The sequence below is a fragment of the Colobus angolensis genome, unplaced genomic scaffold (genome assembly GCF_000951035.1).
Source record: "Colobus angolensis palliatus isolate OR3802 unplaced genomic scaffold, Cang.pa_1.0 Scaffold95, whole genome shotgun sequence".
Taxonomy (NCBI): domain Eukaryota; kingdom Metazoa; phylum Chordata; class Mammalia; order Primates; family Cercopithecidae; genus Colobus; species Colobus angolensis.
Window position 1 is genome coordinate 11,016,025 of NW_012123487.1, and position 22,279 is coordinate 11,038,303.

Consider the following 22,279-nt stretch of genomic DNA (forward strand, 5'->3'; position numbering starts at 1 on the left):
AGATCAAAACATTTTCATAATCAAAATTTGCACAGCAAGCATCAGTAAACCAGAAGAAAACACTAGAGATCATACTAGAATATTATTTTAATAAATAACATTAATTAAAAATAATAATAAAAGTATGGGGCACTGCTTTCCTCTGGAGCACCTTTATGCAAATTAGAAAAGGCACCCCTCTAGGTGGAGAATTAGAAGATGAACCCTCTGAATGGATGCAATCCTTTGGTAAGCGGTTCCAAAAGCGGAGGTTGGACTGGATTTCAATCCTCACTGGCTTCCTTAGTCAAGGGACTTTATGTATGGGGCTCTGTACAGGCTACAAAGCCTTACGCAGCAGTGCCTCAGAAAAGGTCATCCTGAGCAAGGGCTTATTTGGAAGACTGATTTACACATATTTTAAAATTATTACAAGCTCCTTTAAAATTTTTCTAGCTCTAAAAGCTCTTTGTAAATATCCATTCAGGTTTTTATTTCTTTAGACCTTCAGATGTCCTTGGGATTCAGATTGCTTTCATAGGAGACATTCAGAAAGACGTAGCAACTTACAGGCAAAAAAATTGAAGATATTAAATAACATTCCAAGCACTCAGTACAAGTTGTGGCAAATATAGAAATGGAAATTAGATCTTCCTTTCTGTCTTAATCAATTCCTATGCTTCTGTTATTATTAAGTTGCAAAATTAGATAAACCTTCTGATTCCACTGAAGATAACAGATGGGTTTGGGGCAGAACAGACCTTTGTGAATCACAAACAGAAAGCACTTGACCCATCATCAGGTTTTATTTTATAAACTATTTGTACTAAAAAGAATATTATTTTGGGAAGTAACTATGAAACATATATATCTTGGTGGCTGTATTGGAGACCACATAATCTGACTTTAAAAATCCCGTACTGATGAAAAGTGATAACTTTGGTCAGAATAACGTCTATTACATCAAGCTATAGATTCTAGATAATATATAGGTTCTAAATAGTCAAGATACTTGTAGGTTTTCAATAAACATGTGGTTAAAATGCCACTTGGACAAAATTTCAAAACTAATAAAGGAAAAGCACAAACGAAAACGAAACACTAATTATGAACCTCAGAGATCCTTAGCATCCATACAAAACCTCATCAGTTTAGTTGGAACATCTAAGCTTTGCTGATAAAAGCTTATCAATATTTCATAATATTCTCTTTTTTTCTTTTTAATTTCCCTTGAATATTATAATGGGCAAAATACCATTTCTAATTTCTTTGTCGAGACAGAGTTGATAGGTAAAGAACGGAAATTCAGTAGAAATCTCACCAGTTTCTGTGTTTGTAAATTTGGTTCTTATAACTTGTATTTATTTGCTAATTCCTAAGTAATTGATCACTGAATGATTCTTTAGATCTTAGCATCTCCAATCAAATCTCTTGTGATCTGTACCATTATTTAGATAATTTTCATTTACAGTCAGATCTGAGGTTCCTCGCATTGTCCTCAGTGATGGATAAGGTGCTAAGGTATTGGGAAACTTAAAAACCAATAAAGTTTATTAGAATTGCCTTATGATTAATATGATTAAGGCAGGAGAAGAAAATCCTAAAGAAAAGGTTCAACAACCAAGATTATCGGAGGAAGAATATTTGGATCAGAGTCCATGAATATTGGGAAGACAGGAGTAAACAACAAAATGAAGAAACCAGATGATAAATGCATATTAAATATGTGTCAAGTGGGACTCAAAAGAAATGAGGGAGAAATTGTGAAAGAGGAAGTAGTATTGCAACGCTTGCTCAGATGTGAAAATCTGATCGCATGTAAGAAAAATGGACAATTTATAGTTTATACAATATATATCTAGATGGTATATATCTAGAACTCTACACAGTATAACTTCACATGTGTAAACACTTGACATGATGTGTACAGTATTTTTTAGAAATTAAAATCTGTTGTTGATTTCAATTTCTGAATATCATTTTCTAGCTAAAACCACAAATTGAGATTAGTGTAAGTTATATGAATTTAAGCTGTAGTAATTTGTATTTAAAATTAAAGAAGAAAACCAATTATTGATGTTAAGAAATCATATACCAGATGTTGACAAGGCAGAGGAAATTAAATTTAGGAACAATTAATAATAGAAAGACTAAAGCCACCAGGATGTGCCACATTGAGACATGAGAGGACTGAGTGAGACTAAGAGAGTTATTCCCACTTCAAACCAACACCAACTAATCAAGCAAAATTCTTCCCTTGCTTTCTCCTTAACTGTGGTTGAAGCTGGCTGCCATAAATGTGTTACTTAAAAGAAAAACTTTGTATTGAGGAAAAATTATACTGCTTGTTATGGTCTGAATATTTGTGCATTCACAAAATTTACATGTTGAAGCTGTAACCCCTCAAACTGATGGTATTTGAAGATGGGTCTTTGGGAGGTAATTAGGGTTAAGTGAGGTCATGATGGTGGGGCCTGGTCTAGTAGGATTGGGCCCATATAAGAAGAGACACAAGAAAGATCTTTTGCTCTCTCTCTTTTGCTTTCTCTGTATGCACAAAGAAGAGGCCATGTGAGCACACAATAAAAGAGTGGTCACCTCTAAAGCACGAGAAGAGGCTTCAGAATAAAATTAAACCTAACAGCACTTGGACTTCCCAGCCTCCAGAACCATAAGAAAGAAATTTCTACTGTTTAAGTCACTCAGTCTATGGTATTTTGTTACGGCAGCTTGAGAAAACTAAGACATTCCTCAATTAGGTCAGAGTCTAAAAGTTTTGAGAAAGGTTATACTTGATGTCAGACTGACAATTATGGCAATATAGCATAACTGAAATGTTCTCTTGCAGAAATAACATGACTAGAGAATTAGCTCTAACACTGCTTGGATTGCAATAGATATTGGATTTAGAGTACAGTTTCATCTAACTGTTTCTACTAATGCCTACTGAGAACCTAATGAAGAGATTTCTCCACTCTCCACTTTTTTGCTCTAGTGACTAGGTGCTGTTCAGAGTCAACAAACTGCTGGCAAGCAAGCTTTAGAAAGAAATTAGTATGACATTTCATGAGGACACATAAGGTGGTTCAGTCATACCTTCTCTTCGTTCTTATCATTCTTCTCATAAGGGCCGCCTCCACCTCCTCCACCTCCTCCTCCATCACCTCCTCCGCCTCCTCCATCTCCACCTCCTCCTTCTTCTCCTCCACCATCTCCAGCTCCACTAACAGCAGGGCCTCCAAATCCACAGGTGGAACTTCCAGATACTCCTTTGAATTGGAAAGCTCCCTCACTTGGTCTCTTTTCCAAAGTCTCATTTTCCTTGTTTTCACTCTTCTTTCTATTCTTTTCTACACAGGGCACCACACCAAGTTGAAGCAAGCATTCCACAATGTTTAGTGCCACGTCACAGATACGAGAGCTGATGTCATGATTAAGGACAAGATAAACAGCCTTCAGAACTACCTGAGGAAGACAATATAAACACGGCATGATTAAGTTACCTGCACTCCCTCTTCCTAAAGAGATTTGGTTATTATGCTTAATCCATTTCCTTAGGCTAGTCTATGAAATTGGGTAGAAATAATTTAGACAATTGTCAAATTTTCTTATAAAAGTTGCCATGGAATCTTGTGTATTTTCTTAATAGAGAGTATAAGTCACCCAAAGTATTAAAAATATATACATGTATTATCTCATATAAACTTTCCAAAACATGCTATGATATCAACAATTAATGAGGATATTGAAGCATAGTGAGTTAATGGGAGAGTAATTATCTGTCCAAATGGAAACTTGTTCTATTGATTTTTTAAAATAAAAGTGTTTTAATCCCCTGCTTTTCATTCATTACTAATAATGGATAAAGAACAGTGATTTCCTTTTGCTTATTCATGACTGTATCGTTATTCATACTTCATTTAAAGTGCAAAATATTTGCATGTTTAAATTATGTTCCTTTATTGGTTTTAATACTGTAAATTATTTGCTAAGCCAGGATTCCTAATGTGCAATAAAAATTTTGTGAAATATAATTGTAAAATATAACAACCCCTTCATTTGCTAATAACTATACTCAAGACAGGCACTCTTGAGAGTGCAAGCTTAAATCTTTTAAGAACTTTTATTCATTTTTTTCTGGCTACACAGGAGGTTTGTAGTCCTGTTGATATCAAAATAAAATAAGTGAAGAATTTTTTGCCCTCATTCTAGACAAAAGAGACTTACTAAACACACACATGTATGTGTATTTATACATGTATATTCAGGATTCACTAACGGTTTTGGATTATAAAAATATTCTGAGATCTGATCAAATGTAATGCAGTGCACCTATGATGGTTGACACACTGGTGAATTTTTTCAGTGGGTGGCTTTTTCATTTCAAGGTTTGATAATTTCTAAGAATCTATATGCCCATTTTATACAATGTTGCAAAAATGCACCAAATAATTAATATCTGTCTAACTTTGGTAAGAAAAATTCTTGCTTCTTACAGAAAGATCAAGCATTCCATTCTTGTGGACAAAGTTATTGGTCCCATCAATATGTTCTGTGTCCTCTAGGTAGCTGTAGTTTATGCAGGAGTCTGTGAGGCTTCGAGGTAGGTTAGCACATGCCAGAGGTTCATGTGGCATCTCCGGGATAGGCACCTGGTTGCAGAGTTTCCTCATGTGCTCATTGAAAAAGTCTGCGTAGCCTACGTTAAATGACGCCAAAGTGGTATTGAAGGTCGCAACTGTGATAGTGGAGATCTGAGATCGCACTAATAAAATGAAAGCAATGTCTTAGTTCTTCCTACATTAACCTACAATATCAGCTAGACATTTATACTATTACTTCAATCATGACCACAATAACAGCTGAGTTTTTGAAAATATTTAACTTATAGTCTCAAAGTTATTCTCAACTCTCATGGGACTACTGAAGCTACTAAGGCCATATGATGTGTGGAAAATATTAAAGGTTGTAGAAAAATGTGAATTATAACTAGCTTCCTTAAGGTTGAGATTAGGATTTAACTTCTGCTAACACTGACTTAGTTTAGTTGATCAGAATAGATGAATTTTACCCACTGTTAGATGATAGATCATACTGATATAAACTATTTGTTTATAGCATTTTTATCTAGTATATTAAGGAACAACAAACATGAATAATTTTTTTCTCCTTTGGCTAAAAGTAACTGAATATAAATTTGTCATGGTAACTAACAGATGTCATTGAATACTTGAAATACAGTGCAGATCAAAGAGGGACTAAATTTATGCTTCCATGAGAACATAAGAAAAAAAATCAATTATTCTGTTAAAAGTACAGAATGTGAACCTGTCTTGGATTACACCCAGAGACACATGTTTGTTCCACATAAAACACACAAGAACTTATCTAAAATAGAAGCTGTCTGAAAAAAAAAAAAAATTGGTGGCCTTGGAAGGCAGTGACTTTCCTCCTGCTGAAGGTATACAAGCCCTTCAGAGGGATCTCGTAGACGGGATGGAAGCACTGAATCTAGATGTCTTCCAAGGTCTCTTTCAGCCCTGTGGGTCTATGATCTTTTGAAAACAAATATGAATGGCTTGTCCTTGCTATCCCTCTGAGAGGTATGGTGTTTACAGTGCGGTGTTAAATAGTTCTTGCTACTAAGGATACGCTAAGAATAGCTAACAAGTAAATTACCAAGCAATACAGCATAAGAATGCCAGTTTTCAGAAAACACAGGAAGCAGACTACAATGGGAAAGTAACATGGTGTAAGGACAGAAAACAAGAAAAGAAATCTGAACTTCTGCCCGTAGGCCTCACCTCCTACCCACCTTCCTTGACGGTGTTTTCTCCATGGCTGTTGGAGGGGTCCGGCAGGTCGCTTACCAGGGTGTGATGGGAGTGGGAATGCCTGGCGCTCAGACTCTCCATCTCAGTGGCTGCATCTGAACTGCCTCGCCGGGTCAATTTCCCTGGGATGAATAAGAGCACCCCACAAGAGAGTTTTAAAATCTGAAAGGTTTTCTGCCAAGATATTGTCTTTCCCAAGGACAGCAGGGAGAGTGCGGGGCAGTTAGGAAAAGTGTGAAACACAGACAACAAAGCAAGAACTGAACTTGCCATGGGATATTCAGGGTCAGGATGATTGATGAAGCTGCCTGTGATAAAGGTCAGCCCCAATCTTAGCCAAATGTCAGAAAACATGTGTTGCGGCCCAGCTAGCTGTCAGTTCCCAACTTTAAACTGGCCTATTTAATATGCAATCCAGAAAGGAAAAAAAAAAAAAGATATATATATATATATATATCTTTGCTGCTTTTTTGAAAAAAAAAATCCAAGTTTAATAAACATCTGCTGTCTAGATTCACAATGGAAATCAATGCACAGAGCGCCCTAAGGCCATGTGTCTTTGTCTAGAATGATATAAGAAATAAGATTGTTCCCTGTCTAATTTCACAGAACTCTTGCATAATTACTTCAATTATTCGGCTGGATTTATTCGGCTGTGAAAACACAGCATTATTTTGGTACTGGAGAACCTGCATTTGAGCCCCAAATTTCTTGGCTGAACTGTTCAAGAAAGATTCAAATTTGCCCAGGAGCCCTAGATCCAGTTCTAAACAGGCCACTTAAACTCTGCCCTATTTTGGAAGGCCTCGTGGTCACCTAAAATGGTGGTTTGCCAGCCTCCTTTCTCAATTCCTCGCCTGTCTTCTCCCAGCCCAGAGAAACTTCCAAAGGAGAATGCGCTGCGCGTGGGGGACACATCCAGGTGGTCCTCGTGAAGCAGGAAGGGCACTCCCATTCTCCGTGGCCTCCTCTTGCCTGTGTGGTGGAATGGAATGGAGCCTTTCCTCTCTCGGTCTTCTTTGCGGCTCTTGAACTACAGTGATGAAAGGTGTAGAATTAGGGACAGGGCAAAGATAACGTTACAATATGCTTCCCAAGGGGCTCCGTGATCTGCAATAAAATATAAGAAATGTTCCAGGAAGAGGAGACCCAGAAAGTCACTGAATATCATCCAATAGAAATTGGAGAAATTTCACGTTAAAAGAGTGAAAGAAACTAAGTAAAAGGTCACTTATTCCATGGGTCTTTCTCCTGGGATGGGTTAGACTAGTGGTTTGCAAAGTGTGGTCCCTGGACCAGCAGCATCAGCATCACTTGGGAACTTATTAGAAATGCAAATTCTCAGACATATTGTATCAGACCCTCAGCAGCTGAGGTCCAGCAATGTGTGTTTTAACATGCCTGGTAGGTAATTCTGATGCACACTAAAGTTTGCAAATCACACGGTTAGAGTCACTACTTGAACCAGCCTGTCTTTTTCTGTTCCATTTTTCATGATAGTGATCCATTGTTCCAGTTAGCCAACTTTAAATGTGTGCCACTGTTCGTAATTTCTCCTCATTTTGCAGGTAAGAAATTGACCCTTAGAAATTTTAGGTAGTTTGCCCAAGATTGAGTCCAAACTCAAAAGTAGGTCTTCTTGTTAAATACTTCATATTTTTCTGCCATTACTTTGCCTCTCTTTTTTGTAAGTATATGGAGATAAACAGCAAATAATATGTGTAGACCTATGTATATGTGTATATATAGTGGTTTGCTTTCTCTTTTCCAAAACTGTTAGTTTAATAACAGAAACTAACTAATAAAGAGTCAAAGAAGATACAGACCATACATTGCCACAAACTCATTATTCCTACCAAACAAGTTCAAAACCAAGTGCAACTAAAAGTTTAGAATTTTTAGGGAAGCTTTTAAAATATACCAATTCCTTAGCCTACCTTCAGCAATTCTGGCTTAATTGGTCTGGGATTGAGCCTGAAGATTTTTTAAAGCTCCTTAAAAATTATCATATGCAGCCAGTATTGAAAACTATTTTTTCCTTTCAAATAATCAGTGTTTTAAGAAAACTGATGGCCGTTGTCTTTCGTTGCATCATTAACAAAGGCAGGAAACTGCTTACTTAGCAACACTTTCAGCTCATAATAGGTCAATATCGTGTTATTTGTTCTTCGTCGGCATAATTAAAGTAACAGTTTTGGAAAAGAGAAAGCAAACCACTATATATGATCAGAAACATCTCATGTCCCACTGACATTTTTTATTTACCAAAATATCAAAGAGCATAAGCATTTCTACTCACCTTTTTAAAAATATTCATGCCCAGGTCTGAAGAAAGATCTGGGACTGCAGACCTACGCAGATTGGTCAGTGAAACCTTGGAAAAGGCCTCAGAGCTAAGAGATTTTTCCTCCTCATTACACTTCATGGTGAGATCCTTAATAAAGGAAGACAATGATCAAGGACTTAGGACTTTACATCCAAATACTTTTCTTATTGAAATGTCACATTTTTAATAGGGATGCGCTACTGCTTTGATACCTTTGAACAATTGAACTTGTATGTCTGGACTTCTGGAATCCAAATTCTGCTAGTGAGAATATGTATTTCATATTAATTGTAATTCCTGTTTGGAGTTTTCGGCAGTGAGGTCATGTAGCCCCAGATCTAGAATGCTAAGAAAATAGAGAGAAGATGGATCTCTCTCTCTCTTTTTTTTTTTTTTAATTAAAAAGAGTGTTTTTTTTCCATTGAATGATTCAGTAAAGCAGATATCCACCTAGGCAGAATATCTACTACTAAACAGATTATATTTCTTTTTAACTCTGCTATTGCTCACGTTTGTTTTCAGAAATATGCAGAAACAAATTTCAGACTCAGCCAATTCACATTTAAGTAAATCCAAACAACTGGGACACACTACAAGTCACATTTTTCTCTATATTTTCAACACCTGGTGTTGATGAGAAAGAGGGCAACAACAAGTGTTCAAGCTGATAGTAGGTCATTCATTTATCAAAAAGCAATTGTCATGAAGGTATCACCATATCAGTACACATTCAGTTTACTTCTCCAAACATTTATAATAAATAGCAAGACTATCAAAATGCAGTATTCCTAATGATGACATTAAGACACTAAAAAATGTTGAGTTATGCAAAAGAGGTTACATCATGTTTAGTAAAATCCTATATCACAGATTTTATGATATTGGTAATCAACAGATTAAATGTCAGAACTCTGTTAATTACTACTTTGATTATCCATTAGACCCAATTTTCCACTATTCTAGATAAACAAAGACTTATACTAAATTAGCATGTGTAGGAGGTGCACTTCTTCAAATGATTAAGTGCTAAAGGGCAGCAAAGGGTCAAGCATGCAAGATGGAAGGGAAAAGATAATAGCAACAGTGTAACCCACCAACCAAAAAGTCAGCACTAGAGTACATAAGAGCTGGATGCACAGAGAAAAAAAGAATCCATTATGGCGAAGTTGCTGGTTTGAATGACAATGAACTGAGTTTTTCTTACTTGCGTTTTGTGGGTGTTCACTAGTGAGGGAGCTGCCGCCACCATGGAGCTACTCCTGGGTCTGGGCAGGAGAGGAATATCTGGCTCTGGAGGCTTTTCTGGCTTCTCTTCCAACATATGTCGCAGCCTTTGTAGATAGTACATCAGAGACCACTGAGTGCCTTCCTCAGACCAATGGGGCTGAAGTAGGCAGCGCAGAACAGCAACGTCAAAGTAGGTGGCATAGCGGGACCTTTGGCATGGAGGTATCACAAGAGAGGCCCTGTTCCCAATGGCAGAAAGAAGATAATTATACTGGCAATCAAGCTTTCAGAGGGGCAGCACAGCATGGCTTATAGCTCTACTTTTCTCATTTGTTTAGTTATTCATTTACTTGTTTCTTATGTGGTTTACTCTAATATCCTTCCAACTGGTCTCTCTCATTCCATTTTCACTAAACATCTCGTGAAAGTAGAGATATTGAGAGAATTTTGAAGGATGGATAGGAATTAGCCAGGCAAAGTTGAGGTTTGGGCAGGAGAGAGGATTGGCATTTCTGTCAGAGGGAACATTGCCTACAAAGGGATGAATTTTTAAAATCATGAGTTTGATTAATTACTCACCTAAGTAATTGGTGAGTAATCTGGGTGATGGACAATGATGAGAGTGAGAGCTATAGAAATAGATGAGGTTCAGATTACAATGCTTCCTTTATGCTAAGATCAGGTATGACTTTTACCCCGATAGAAATAGAAATGATATTTGCCTTGCCTACTTCATTGAGCTATTTTAATTTCAGTTTTGAAAATACTATGTAAAATAACTAAAGAAAAGCTACAAAATGATAAGAAGCAGAAGTTTTTCCATGAGGAAAATAAATAAAATAATTTTGAGAATTCTAAAGTTATATATCCTTGCAAGAGAGCAAGACTAATTTTTTTAAAATCTCAAGTTCCTGGGATTCTATTATTCAATTTAAACAGATAATATATTCACTACCTAGTGTTCGATTTAATTCTACTACAGAGTAGTTTTAAGAAATTACTCAGATTAGGCCGGGCGCGGTGGCTCAAGCCTGTAATCCCAGCACTTTGGGAGGCCGAGACGGGCGGATCACGAGGTCAGGAGATCGAGACCATCCTGGCTAACATGGTGAAACCCCGTCTCTACTAAAAAATACAAAAAAAATAGCCGGGCGAGGTGGCGGGCGCCTGTAGTCCCAGCTACTCGGGAGGCTGAGGCAGGAGAATGGCGTAAACCCGGGAGGCAGAGCTTGCAGTGAGCTGAGATCCGGCCACTGCACTCCAGCCTGGGCGACAGAGCGAGACTCCGTCTCAAAAAAAAAAAAAAAAAAAAATTACTCAGATTAATACATCATCCTATGTATCTTAGGTGCAACAAATTGAAAATTTGTGTCCCAAAAAATTCAGATTTAAAGGTAAGTTTAACTTCCTCACCTTGAAGAACATATGGTCTGGTGAGAAAGACAGGAAATAAATAACAAAATATAAACTTAGAACTTCTGGGGTCCAAGATGGTATCCTAAATCTAAAATCTAAACTTAACTCCCAAGCAAAATTTCCTTCTGATTTAGGTGATGCAAAAGAGAGATGTTTGTACCCTCCCATAAACTAGCAAATGATGCTACCCAAACACAAAGTGCTCTCACAAAAGACGCAGCCACGGAGAGTGAGTAGGGATTTTCCTAAACTTCTTAGGCTCATATTTTTTTAATTAAAAAGTCTACGGCTCACTAGTAGTTCAATAAAATAATTCCATAGGACACAGCTACTATTTTAACCTATTAACTAGAATAAAAACTATGGAGTAAGGACTTGGATGTTTGGTGAAACTTTTGTCTCACTTGATACGTTTGTTATGAGTCATTGATAAAATACATTTCTGACTGTGGGTTTCAGTAAAAAGTTCAAAAATACAAACCCAAACCATATCTGTGCCTTGCAAATTATTTTTACAGCTTTTCCACTTCCCCATTGAAGCACATACCATACTTTATTATTTTTTTCTCTTGTTAATAGCATTGTCTGATGGGTTGAGGTGCAATTGCCTACGTACACAATGGTTTTGAATTTCAAAGCTATCTTACAGTCTAATATTCTTGAATATTTTGACAAGTAGGAAATAAATATAAATTGAAGTTTAAACACAAGAGTGAGTTGGCAGTTATATGAAAAGAAGCCTTCTACAATCCCTAAATTCCCATATGTGCTATGCCAGAGTTTATCCTTTTCCCAGAGACCTAGCATATTCTTTGGACATCAGTTTTGTGACAACTTTTAATCTATCATAAAGTCTCATAGAATCTCCTTCCAACCACTTCTCATCAGTTCCACAGACACCACCCTAATCCTAGCCACTAACATCTCTCTCTCATCAGGCTTATTGCAATTACTTCCTACTAATCTACTAGCTTCTCCTCTTATTCCTCCACTCCCTGGCTCAAACCCTTTCAATACATTATTCAATCCCCTTAGAATCAAATACAAGCTTCCTTACAGCAGTGAACCACGCATGAACAGTCTGGCTGGGTTTACCACTCCAAACTCATTCTCTATTATGCTTGCCCTGGTGTGCCAGTTATTGATTTATTGCCTCTCAGCCCCAAATACATTTTTTGGTAAAAAGTCCTGTTTTAATATTTTCTCAAATTGTCCAGTATGCCACTTGTTTACTCCTGTGACCCAGTTTGAAGGAAACTAAAAACCTTTTCATTTCTACCCATTTCCTAAAAGGCTTTCACTGCTCTTCCCTTCCCCCACCCATCCTATTTCTCCTTAAAGATTCATGACGCAACCCACTCCTCTCAGCCTATCATTTATACCTCAGATGATAGGATTTCTTTCCCCCCGCCCCCACGCTATAATCTTGGATTTACAAACAAAAGACAAAGTATAGGGTTGGCTGGCTACCAGCTGGGTAATTTTAGGTCCTCAAGGCTTTGTGACAATCATTTGGTTTATTATAAGAGCCTGTGAAACTGTTGTTTTCTTGACTAGGCTGCTATGGTTAAGACAGTTATTACTAGTTCAACCAAATTATTTCCTCCCCACTGGAATAGCTGGTAGTTATTCTTCACCCGTTACCCTCTGCCCCACACTTTAAAGTCCCCAAATGTTTCTAGTTAGTAAATTAGATCAGGAAGTTCCATAAATTACTTCAAATCCCTAGAGCAGTGCTCCACACAAGATGACCATGAACCACGTTCATGAGAATCCTTCCTTCCAAGAAGGATATGAAGGAGGGAGGTTGTTAAAAACGCAGGCACCAGGTCTTGCCCCAGACTTCCTAAACCAGAATTTCAGAGGACATGGTCCTGGAATCTTTATTTTAAACAACATTCTCAGGTACTCTTTGAATACTTTTTTAAAAAATACATAAATTGCTTTATTGGATATCAATAAACTGCACACATAACTATACAAAACGTTTCCTTGATACAAAATGTGTGAAATATAAGTACCAATGCACATTTAAAAATGTAAACATCTTCCTCCCAGGCCTACCTGTTGGGATCCCAAAATAGTTTTGGGAGATACATCGGGCAGACCAGAGTACCCCACTTAGGCCACCGACAAGTGACAACCATTACTCACAGTCCCTTTTGAGACATTGTTAAATTGCCTGGGAAACAGGTGCCAACCGCGCCAAACAGGAAGCTGAAATAGCTGTCCAGGCTCAGGGCATCTCAGGCTCTAGACACGTCCTGGTGTCAGTCACCGCCTTCGAAGGTCCCGTGGCTGAACCTGGGGGTAGATTATTGCATAGTCACACCTCGTGGAGGGTGGCCTGAGGGATCCTTCGAGGAGGGAGTGGGGAGGGTCCCCTGACTGGGGTGGATACTTCCCAGTCAGTCTGTCAGCTCTTGTCCTGTAGCTGAAACAGCTGCATCCAAACAGTTCTGAATACACAAACACATGCAGAAAAGCCAATTCAAGAATGCCCCCGAGCTGGGGCTGCCAGCTGTCCTCCCGCCAGCCATCCACAGACATGGCCACGGGAAGGCCTCTTTCAGAGTCCACTGAGGGATCCAGGCAGAGGAAACAGAACCAGAAAATGGTTTTCATCAAAGTCTCGTGCGACTGATGCTTCCAGAAATGGGGGCGCTCAAGAGGGAATTCTGTGGCATGAGGACATGGCGTCCTCCTTCCTTCTGAAGCTCGGGGAGGTTGTTGGTTGGCGCGGGGTGGAGTGTCAGGTATGGAGAGGAAGTGGGAGCCTCTAGGGTCAGCAGGAGCCCCCTGAGCAGCCCGACTCTTGGTGCTTGTGGAGCAGGGCCATTCGGGAGAAGGTTCGAGTGCACGCCTGGCACTGATACTTCTTGATGTCCAAGTGGGTCTGGAGGTGGGCCCGCAGGTTGGAGCGGTCGGCGAAGGCACGGCTGCAGTGGGGACAGGAGAAGGGCTTCTCACCGGTGTGGGTCCGGACATGGCCCCGCAGCAGCCAGGGTCTGGAGAAGGCCTTCCCGCAGGTTCCGCAGACGAAGGGCAGCGTGTGGCTTCGGATGTGTCTCTTGAGGACACCCAGGCTGACGCATTCCTTATTGCAGTATTGGCAGTTCAAGGCTTTTTGAAACTGGGAATCCTTGGCCTCAGAGACCTGGGCCAGCTGCTTGGGCACTTGGCCCAAGCCTGGGGAGGTGGCATCGGCCTCTGCCTCCAAGGAAGAAGCTGAAGTGGAGGAGAAAGACGAAGGAGCCTGTGAGGGTGGGCTGGGGGACTGGGAGCCTTTCCCGCTGTCCTCATCTGACAGCGAGGTCAATTCTGCCACCTTGGGACTCCCCTGGGAGAGTCCCAGTTGGAGGGAGGCCCTGGCAGTTGGTTGGGCTTGGAGCTCCAGGAAAGCGTCCCAGATGAGTGCTGGCGGCGAAGCAGAGGGGTTAAGGATCTCCGAACGTGGGATGGCTGCCAGCAGGTGGGCCCGGTGGTAGGGCTGCTGGAAGGTAAACTCTGGATTAGAGTCCGGCAGTTCGCTGTAGTTAGGCTTCCGATCAGGGTCAGAGGGCTTCCTGACGAGGAAAGAGCGCGGCATGGTGGCCGAGGCACCGGGGTCGCTGAGTAGCACAGAAATAGTGCAGGCGACCCACTCGCTAAGCGGAGTTTTGGAGCAATGAGCGCAGCCGCCCCGCCAAGTCCCTTAAGTAATCCAGGGGGCGAGCAGGGCGGATTTTCCGGCCACGCCTTTTTATCACTTTCGCGCCAATTGGAGGCGCGCCTCCCCCGAAAGCCACGCTCTGAGCAAGTGGGCCGGGCCTGGCTGGGCTCGCACCGGAGCAGCCCGTGCCTTCCTTAAATACTTTTTTTTTTTTTTCCAGTGGCGCAGTCTCGGCTCACTACAACCTCCCCTTCCGGGTTCAAGCGATTCTCCTGCCTCAGTCTCCTGAGTAGCTGAGATTACAGGTGCCCGCCACCATGCCTAGCTAACTTTTGTATTTTTAGTAGAGATGAGGTTTCTCCATGTTGGCCAGGCTAGTCTCAAACTCCTGACTTCAGGCGACCCACCCGCCTCGGCCTCCCAAAGTGCTAGGATTACAGGCGTGAGGCACTGCGCCCCGCCTTGAATACTCTTAATAATCCTATAGGGAGGTGCTGTAACTGAGAAGATATGCTGACGGTGTTGTCCCTGAGGGCAACAGATGACTAAATTGGTATCTTTCTCTATATACAGAATTTATTGACTGAAAGTAATTAACAATTGTACTGTTGAGTCCCATAAGCATTAACTATTTTCTAACAGGGCATGTTAGTTCAACAAATTATGGGCTGCAGAACAGCAAGAATCCAACAACGTAAGGTTGTGATCAGAGAGTAGAAACGTATCCGTATCTTATGTAATCAAAATTTGTTAAGTAAAATCACATTTCAATTGCTTGATATTGAAAGAGACTCCATTTGAAAATATCAATAAATTAACAAGACGTTTGGTAGCAAATATTTAAGTACCTCGCTTTAAGGTGTTATTCAATCACTAGTTTATTTGACTTAATGTGTGAGCTGTGCTGCACTTAATATTCAATAAAAAGCAAGAACTATCAATAAATACTTTTATTTCATTTAAGACAGCATTATCAGGTACGATCAAAGTATCATCATCCAATAAAAGTCATTTTAATTAACCAGCAGACTAACATGTGAGAAATACATTTTCACAACTGGATAAAAATGACGTGAAGGAGGCCGGGCGAGGGGGCTGCTGCCTGTAATCCCAGCACTTTGGGAGGCCAAGGCAGGCAGATCACGAGGTCAGGAGATCGAGACCATCGTGGCCATCACGGTGAAACCCTGACTCTACTGAAAATACAAAAAATAGCCAGGCATGGTGGCAGGCACCTCTAGTCCCAGTTACTTGGGAGGCTGAGGCAGGAGAATGGTGTGAACCTGGGAGATGGAGCTTGCAGTGAGCTGAGATAGTGCCACTGCACTCCAGCCTGGACAACAGAGCAAGACTCCGTCTCAAAAAAAAAAAAAAAATGACATGAGGGAAGCTTCTTAGATCATGTGATAGAAAAGTTCTTTTCAACTCTAATATTCTCTGAATCTAAAAGTTATTTACTGGAAAAAATTTAAAATGAAAATGTTATACAAGAATATGAACACAACTTTTCTTCTAAATGATATATGTAAAAATAATGAAGAAAAGCACATATATAAAAAGTTAATAATGTTTATAGCTACCTGATGGCTCATGGATGATTTTCACTTATTTTAAAAATATTTTATGTATTTACATTTTTGTCTGTAATTGATTCTATACAAAAATTACATGCATAGAATAAACAACATATTATGACAGAAAAGAATTTCAAAACTGGCAAGAATTTCTTTAGTCTATTTTCCAAGCAACTATGGCTTTGGAAAGTCAAGTTACCGTTAATTAGGGTTGAGATCTGATAGCAGAAAGTATTGAAGGCAGATAAGCACTTGGGAAATACCAATCTATGGAAGCAAAGAACTGTCAGTCTTGACTCTATGCAGTATTTACTGAAGCATAAATTAACTCTCTGCATATAGTAATTAAAGATGAAATCTAACATTAATTTAAAAACTAGCTACCTGTTTACTTATTGTAGAGTGCAGAGAAGACTGATGCGTAGTTCATTCAAGTTCAGAGCAAAAGAGATAATGAATTGTATTTGATACAAGCAGACAGCTTTTGTTACTAGGATATTTGCATTGCTTTGTTATTAAAGTTCTCTTCTGATCAATACATGAGCTCTTCCAATAAAGACACATTAACATTTGTATTTTCTGAAAGTTCTACTTTGTGCATCATTTCCATGGCAACCAACCACTGCAGCTGGGCAGAGAGAAAAAACCTAACTCATTTTTCCAAAGTGCCACTGATTCATTTCTAATTAACACACGTGAGTGTATGTTGCTGTGGGTGACTATGCACATATATGTGTCAGGGAGTGCATATATATATATATATATATAGTGCTTGAGTGTAGACATATCAGAGAATAAGAAAAAATGTTCACAAATAGTAGTCTTAAACATTATAGCTGGCTTTGTTTTTACTGGCAAATCAGAATGGAACCATTAACATTTGATTTTGACAGAGAAAAGAAACATCATTTACTGTCTATATGTCTATATTTCTAAATTTCTATGCTTACTATGGATGAGAAAAATTATGTAAGAAATATTAGCTAATGAATACTTTTACGACCTCAGGATTTTACACTGATCTTGGTTTTTATGATATGTTTGAAAGTCAGACAGAGGCATAGTGTTTGAAGTAAAACATTACTTACTCTTATTTGAAATTAAGTTAAACTTTTTGGAATTTGTATAAAATACGTTTAGTGGAGGAGGAATGCTCAAGATTCGAAGTGAAAAAAATACGTACAGAAATAGCCATAAACATTTTAATATATTAAATGATGGTGACATTATCATTATTATAGCCAGCCTCCAACATAGCCCCCAGTGATCCCTGCCTCCTGGTATTCACATTCTAGTGTGGTCCCCTCCCACACTGCACTAAAGTTAGTTGGTGTGATCCAAAGAGTATAGCAGAAGCGATCGCATGCCATTTCAGAGATTAGGTTATAAAAGATTAGGTTATAGAAGATGAGGTTATGAAAGATTAGGTTATAAAAGCGTCCATTTTGGATGCTCCCTTTCTTTCTTGAATAATTTATTTTGGGGAAACCAGCTTCTATGTTACGAGCAGCCCTATGGAGAGACACAGATTGTGAGGAATTATGTCCTCTGGCCAACGGCCGTCTGAGTGAGCTTGAAAGCAAAGCCTCCAAACCAGTGAAGCCTTCAGATTCTGCAGGCCTGGCCAACAGCTTGAGAGACTCTGCGCCGCAATCACTCAGCTAAGCTGTTTCAGCATTCATGATCCTCAGAAACTATGCAAAAAAATAAATGTCCTTTGTTTTAAACTGCTAGGATTTGGGATAATTTGTTATATAGAAATTGACAACGAATACAGATTTTGGAACCGAGATAAAACCCTAATTTTGAAAATGGTTTCTTAACAAGAAGTAAGGGGTGTACTACTGGGGACTGGAGAAGGAGAATCCTTGTTATGTATTAACAGGAAGTTGCTTAGCTGTGATGTGGGAAGGTAAAAAATAAGTGCCTAACCAACTGAGTGATCTAACAAAGGAGACTTCCAAATAAAGTGTTGAAGGTGCCTTCTAATTTCTTCTTGCTGCTTATAGTAAGTTGAGGGAGAAAAGTTATGCACTAAAGGAAGAACTGTTAAAGGCTAATGAGCTGGAACTTGATTTTGAAAAATCTCAGCTTCTCCAGATGGCAAATAATGCTATAATTAAGAAACGGCTTCCAATAAAATATCAGATATAAAGAACTTTTGGAAAAATGTGGTCTAAAGATGAACCCAAGGGTGGGAGTTGTACAGTCGTTTGTTAAGGCTTCAGAATGATCCTAGACCATACCCAAGAATGCCGTTCCATTAGATCAAAGGCCCTCTCAGAGCTTGCAGTGAGCCAAGACCGCGCCACTGCACTCCAGCCTGGGCGACAGAGCCAGACTCCGTCTCAAAAAAAAAAAAAAAAAAAGCCCTCTAAATTAAACGTTGAGAGTGTGATTCAAATCCAAATAGTTATCACTTCTTTTACATATATATCATACATATATAACTTTTAAGAAACTTAAGTGCCCTTAAGTGCCCTTAAGTTTCTTAGAGGTTCAACAGAAGCACAAAATAGAAATGAGATTATCTCAAAGAGATTTGTAGATGTGGATTTTTTCCATTCTAGTGGACTGTAAAAATATTCACAGTGAACCCACAAAGTTTTAAAAATAATTATATCAGCAAAAACACTTCCAGAGACAGTACAAGAGGAAAAAAGAGGCTATTAGACTCCCAAAATTTTACTGGCAGGAAGCAAGCTGAGGAAACTACTCAGCTGTAAACACATGCTATCTTTTTTGAAAAAGGAAAGCTGATTTGGAGGATAGAATTAATAGCCCAGAGGGTGGAGCCAAGAGCCATGGGCAAGAATAGCACTGAGTTTTAATCAAGGACCTTCCAACATTTTTCCACCTTAATTTAAAAGCTAATAAGGACCAGTGTCTCTCATTTTCTCTCTTTGAATAGACATGTCCAGAGCAGGTATCCTATGCCTATTTTACCATTGTATATTGGGCGTGTTTGGTGCAGATAACTGTATCTCCTTAGTCCACAAGTATTTTAAATCACTTTGGTAACATCTCATAGGTAATAGATGAGTAGGAAGTAATCATTAATGTAGAAATACTTGTTTGGAAGCAGTTGTAGAAATCTAAGTAAAGGCTGGGTATGGCGGCTCACATCTGTAATCCCAGCACTGTGAAAGGCTGAGACAGGAGGATCACTTGAGGCCAGGAGTTCAAGACCAGTCTGGGGAACATAGAAAGACCATGTTTCTACAAAAAAAAAGTTTTTAAAAATAGTGGGACTTGGTGGTGCACATTATCTACTTGGGAGGCTGTGGCAGGAGGATTGTTTAAGCCTAGGAGTCTGAGGTTACAGTGAGCTATGATCATGCCATTGCACTCCAGTCTGAGTGACAGAGTGAGACCCTGTCCTCAAAAAATTAAATGAAAAAAGAAATCCAAGTAAGACATGATAAGGATATGAACTAAGCCAGTGACTATGAGGTTGGAGAAAAAAAGATTTGACAAACATTAAGAAGGCAGAATGTAAAGGACTTGGTGTGGAGTGAACCTCACATTTTTGACTAGAATATCTAGGCCAATAGTGGTGGCATATACTGACATAGAAATAAATGAGTACATGAATATTTAAATAATACAATAAATGTAAAGACTTTAGCACAATTTTGCACACATAGATATCCAAAAAGGTAGTTCTTATTGTTATTCTCTTAGTCTGTGTCCTAAGTAACTACCTTTCCCCAAATCTGATTTAATTATGTCACCGATAACTTTGTTATCATCAAATAAAATGAAACCCTCGTGGAGGTGGTGGTGGTCATAATGCTTACTTTTAAATCAGTGGAAGGCTAATATGGGAAGAGTTTGTACATCTTCAAAAGCACTGTGTAGCCAGATTTTAGAAGAGACACCCTTGATTCCCATCTGATGGTGTTCACACCCTTTATCATCTTCTCTTGAGTGTAGGCAGGACCTGTGACTTATTTATGACCAATAAAATATGGAAAAGGCAAAGGGATGTTACTCCCATAATTAGGTTACCTTATATGACAAAGGTAATGAGACATCACTCCTGTGGTTATGTCACATTATAAACACTGTATTAGCAGACTGGAATTAAAGAGGATTTCTCTCCCTCGCTGGTTTTCAACAAATCAGCTACCATATTTTGAGTTAGCTTATGAAGAGGGCCACATGGAAAATAACCGTGGGCAGGCTTCAGAAACTAAGACCAGTCACCAGCCAATATCCAGCAAGAAAATAAGGATCTTAGTCCCAGAACTGCAAGGAAATGAATTCTGTCAACAACCTGAGAGAAATCATAAGTGAATATTTCCCCAGTTAAGCCTGTGAGGCAACTGCAGTCCATGCCAACACCTAGATTTCAGCTTGGTAAGACCTTGAAGCAGAGAACCCAACTAAGTTGGGCCTGGGTTTTTCCCTACAATTGAAAGATAATAAATGTGTGCAGTTTCATTTACTAAGCCTGTTGTAATTTGTTACACAGCAGTAAAAACAAATGCAAGAATCACAGAAACTACAGAAAAGCAAATTTTGATCACCTATAAGAACATTCCACTAAACAGAGCTACCTAAAAATAAAACAAGCTTCATAAGGGAGCACTAAGTTGATCATTGCTTAAAGTTGTTAGTACATCAGCTAAGTTATAGGAGACTGGATTGGCTATCCTCACAGAGTTCCTTTCCTATTACTTCTAATATTTTTGACTTTCAAATTTTTGTTTTAAGTTGATGGATAATATTACATATTTATGAAGTACAATGTGATGTTTTAATATATGTTTATATTGTGGCATGATTAACTCAAACTAAGTTACAGATTCATCATCATCTCACATACGATTTTGTGGTAAAAATATTTAAAACCTGCTCTTTCAGTAACTTTGAAATACACAATGCTTTATTGTTTATTATAGTCACCACTCTGTGCACCAGATCACTAAAGCTCCTTCTTCTCATCTAACTAAAATTTTATACCCTTTGATCAACATCTCCCTTTCTCCACCCGTCCCTCCTCCCAGCTTCTGATAACTACCATTCTACTCTACTTCTATGAATTCAACACTTTTTAAGATTTCATGTATAATTTTAAATGCTTATCACCATTGACCTGGGACAGTGAATCAGTGGATAAATACAAACAACCCTGTTTATACAACCAAAATTACTATCAAAGTTTCATATTCTCTACCAGCAGAAGATTATTCAACTGGGCCACTTGCTTTTAAGATCCAAAGAAAGACACAAAGACATATACATTATTTACATATTATTTTTTAAAGCATAAGATAGTAGTAATTTGGTTAAAAATTGTGTTAATATGACTGTGCTTTCAACAATTCTAAGAAATCTTTCAAAAACAATGCACCCATGTAGCCTGCTTCCAGTGCCAGTTGGAGGTAGATCATTTAAAAATTATCAAATGAAAAGGTAAGCCAGATACTAGGAAGAAATATCCGTGAACCCTTTTTTTTTTTTTTTGATAAAGGACCGGTATCCAGAATATACAAAACATTCTTAAAAATTTAATAATAAGACAACTCAGTTAAAAAGGGGCAAAATATTTGAACAGACATTTCATCAAAGAAGATATTCAAATAGCTAATAATCACATGAAAATATATTTATCATTACTCATTAGGGAAAAGTAAATTAAAACCACAATTGGATCCCACTTCATAATCACTAGAATGGCTATAATAAGAAAGATAGGCCGGGTGCGGTGGCTCAAACCTGTAATCCCAGCACTTTGGGAGGCCGAGACGGGCGGATCACGAGGTCAAGAGATCGAGACCATCCTAGCTAACATGGTGAAACCCCGTCTCTACTAAAAAAAATACAAAAAACTAGCCGGGCGAGGTGGCGGGCGCCTGTAGTCCCAGCCACTCCGGAGGCTGAGGCAGGAGAATGGCGTAAACCCGGGAGGCGGAGCTTGCAGTGAGCTGAGATCCGGCCACTGCGCTCCAGCCTGGGCCGCGACAGAGCGAGACTCCGTCTCAAAAAAAAAAAAAAAATTAAAAATAAATAAATAAATAAATAAATAAGAAAGATAGACAATAACAAGTGTTTTTGAGGATATAAAGGAACACACCCTCATATATCACTAGAGGGAATGTAAAATGGTGCAGCCATTTTGGAAAACAGGTTGGTAATTTCTTAAAAAATTAAACCTGGGCCGGCGCGGTGGCTCAAGCCTGTAATCCCAGAACTTTGGGAGGCCGAGACGGGCGGATCACAGGTCAGGAGATCGAGACCATCCTGGCTAACACGGTGAAACCCC

General features: G+C 39.0%; 1 protein-coding gene and 1 pseudogene across 2 annotated transcripts in view; both read right to left on the minus strand.

Annotated features, from left to right (window-relative positions):
• UNC80 (unc-80 homolog (C. elegans)) overlaps positions 1–22,279 on the minus strand; it is a 230,726-nt gene that overhangs the window by 176,392 nt on the left and 32,055 nt on the right. For both annotated transcript variants that reach the window (XM_011932342.1, XM_011932341.1), the window contains exons 8-13: positions 9,344–9,605; positions 8,113–8,247; positions 6,630–6,846; positions 5,795–5,935; positions 4,476–4,744; positions 3,076–3,444 (exon numbers count right to left, since the gene is read on the minus strand). In XM_011932342.1, coding sequence (XP_011787732.1) covers positions 3,076–3,444; positions 4,476–4,744; positions 5,795–5,935; positions 6,630–6,846; positions 8,113–8,247; positions 9,344–9,605 — 1,393 coding nt within the window. The remainder of the gene's footprint in view (positions 1–3,075; positions 3,445–4,475; positions 4,745–5,794; positions 5,936–6,629; positions 6,847–8,112; positions 8,248–9,343; positions 9,606–22,279) is intronic.
• On the minus strand, positions 13,568–14,371 carry LOC105504777 (annotated as a pseudogene).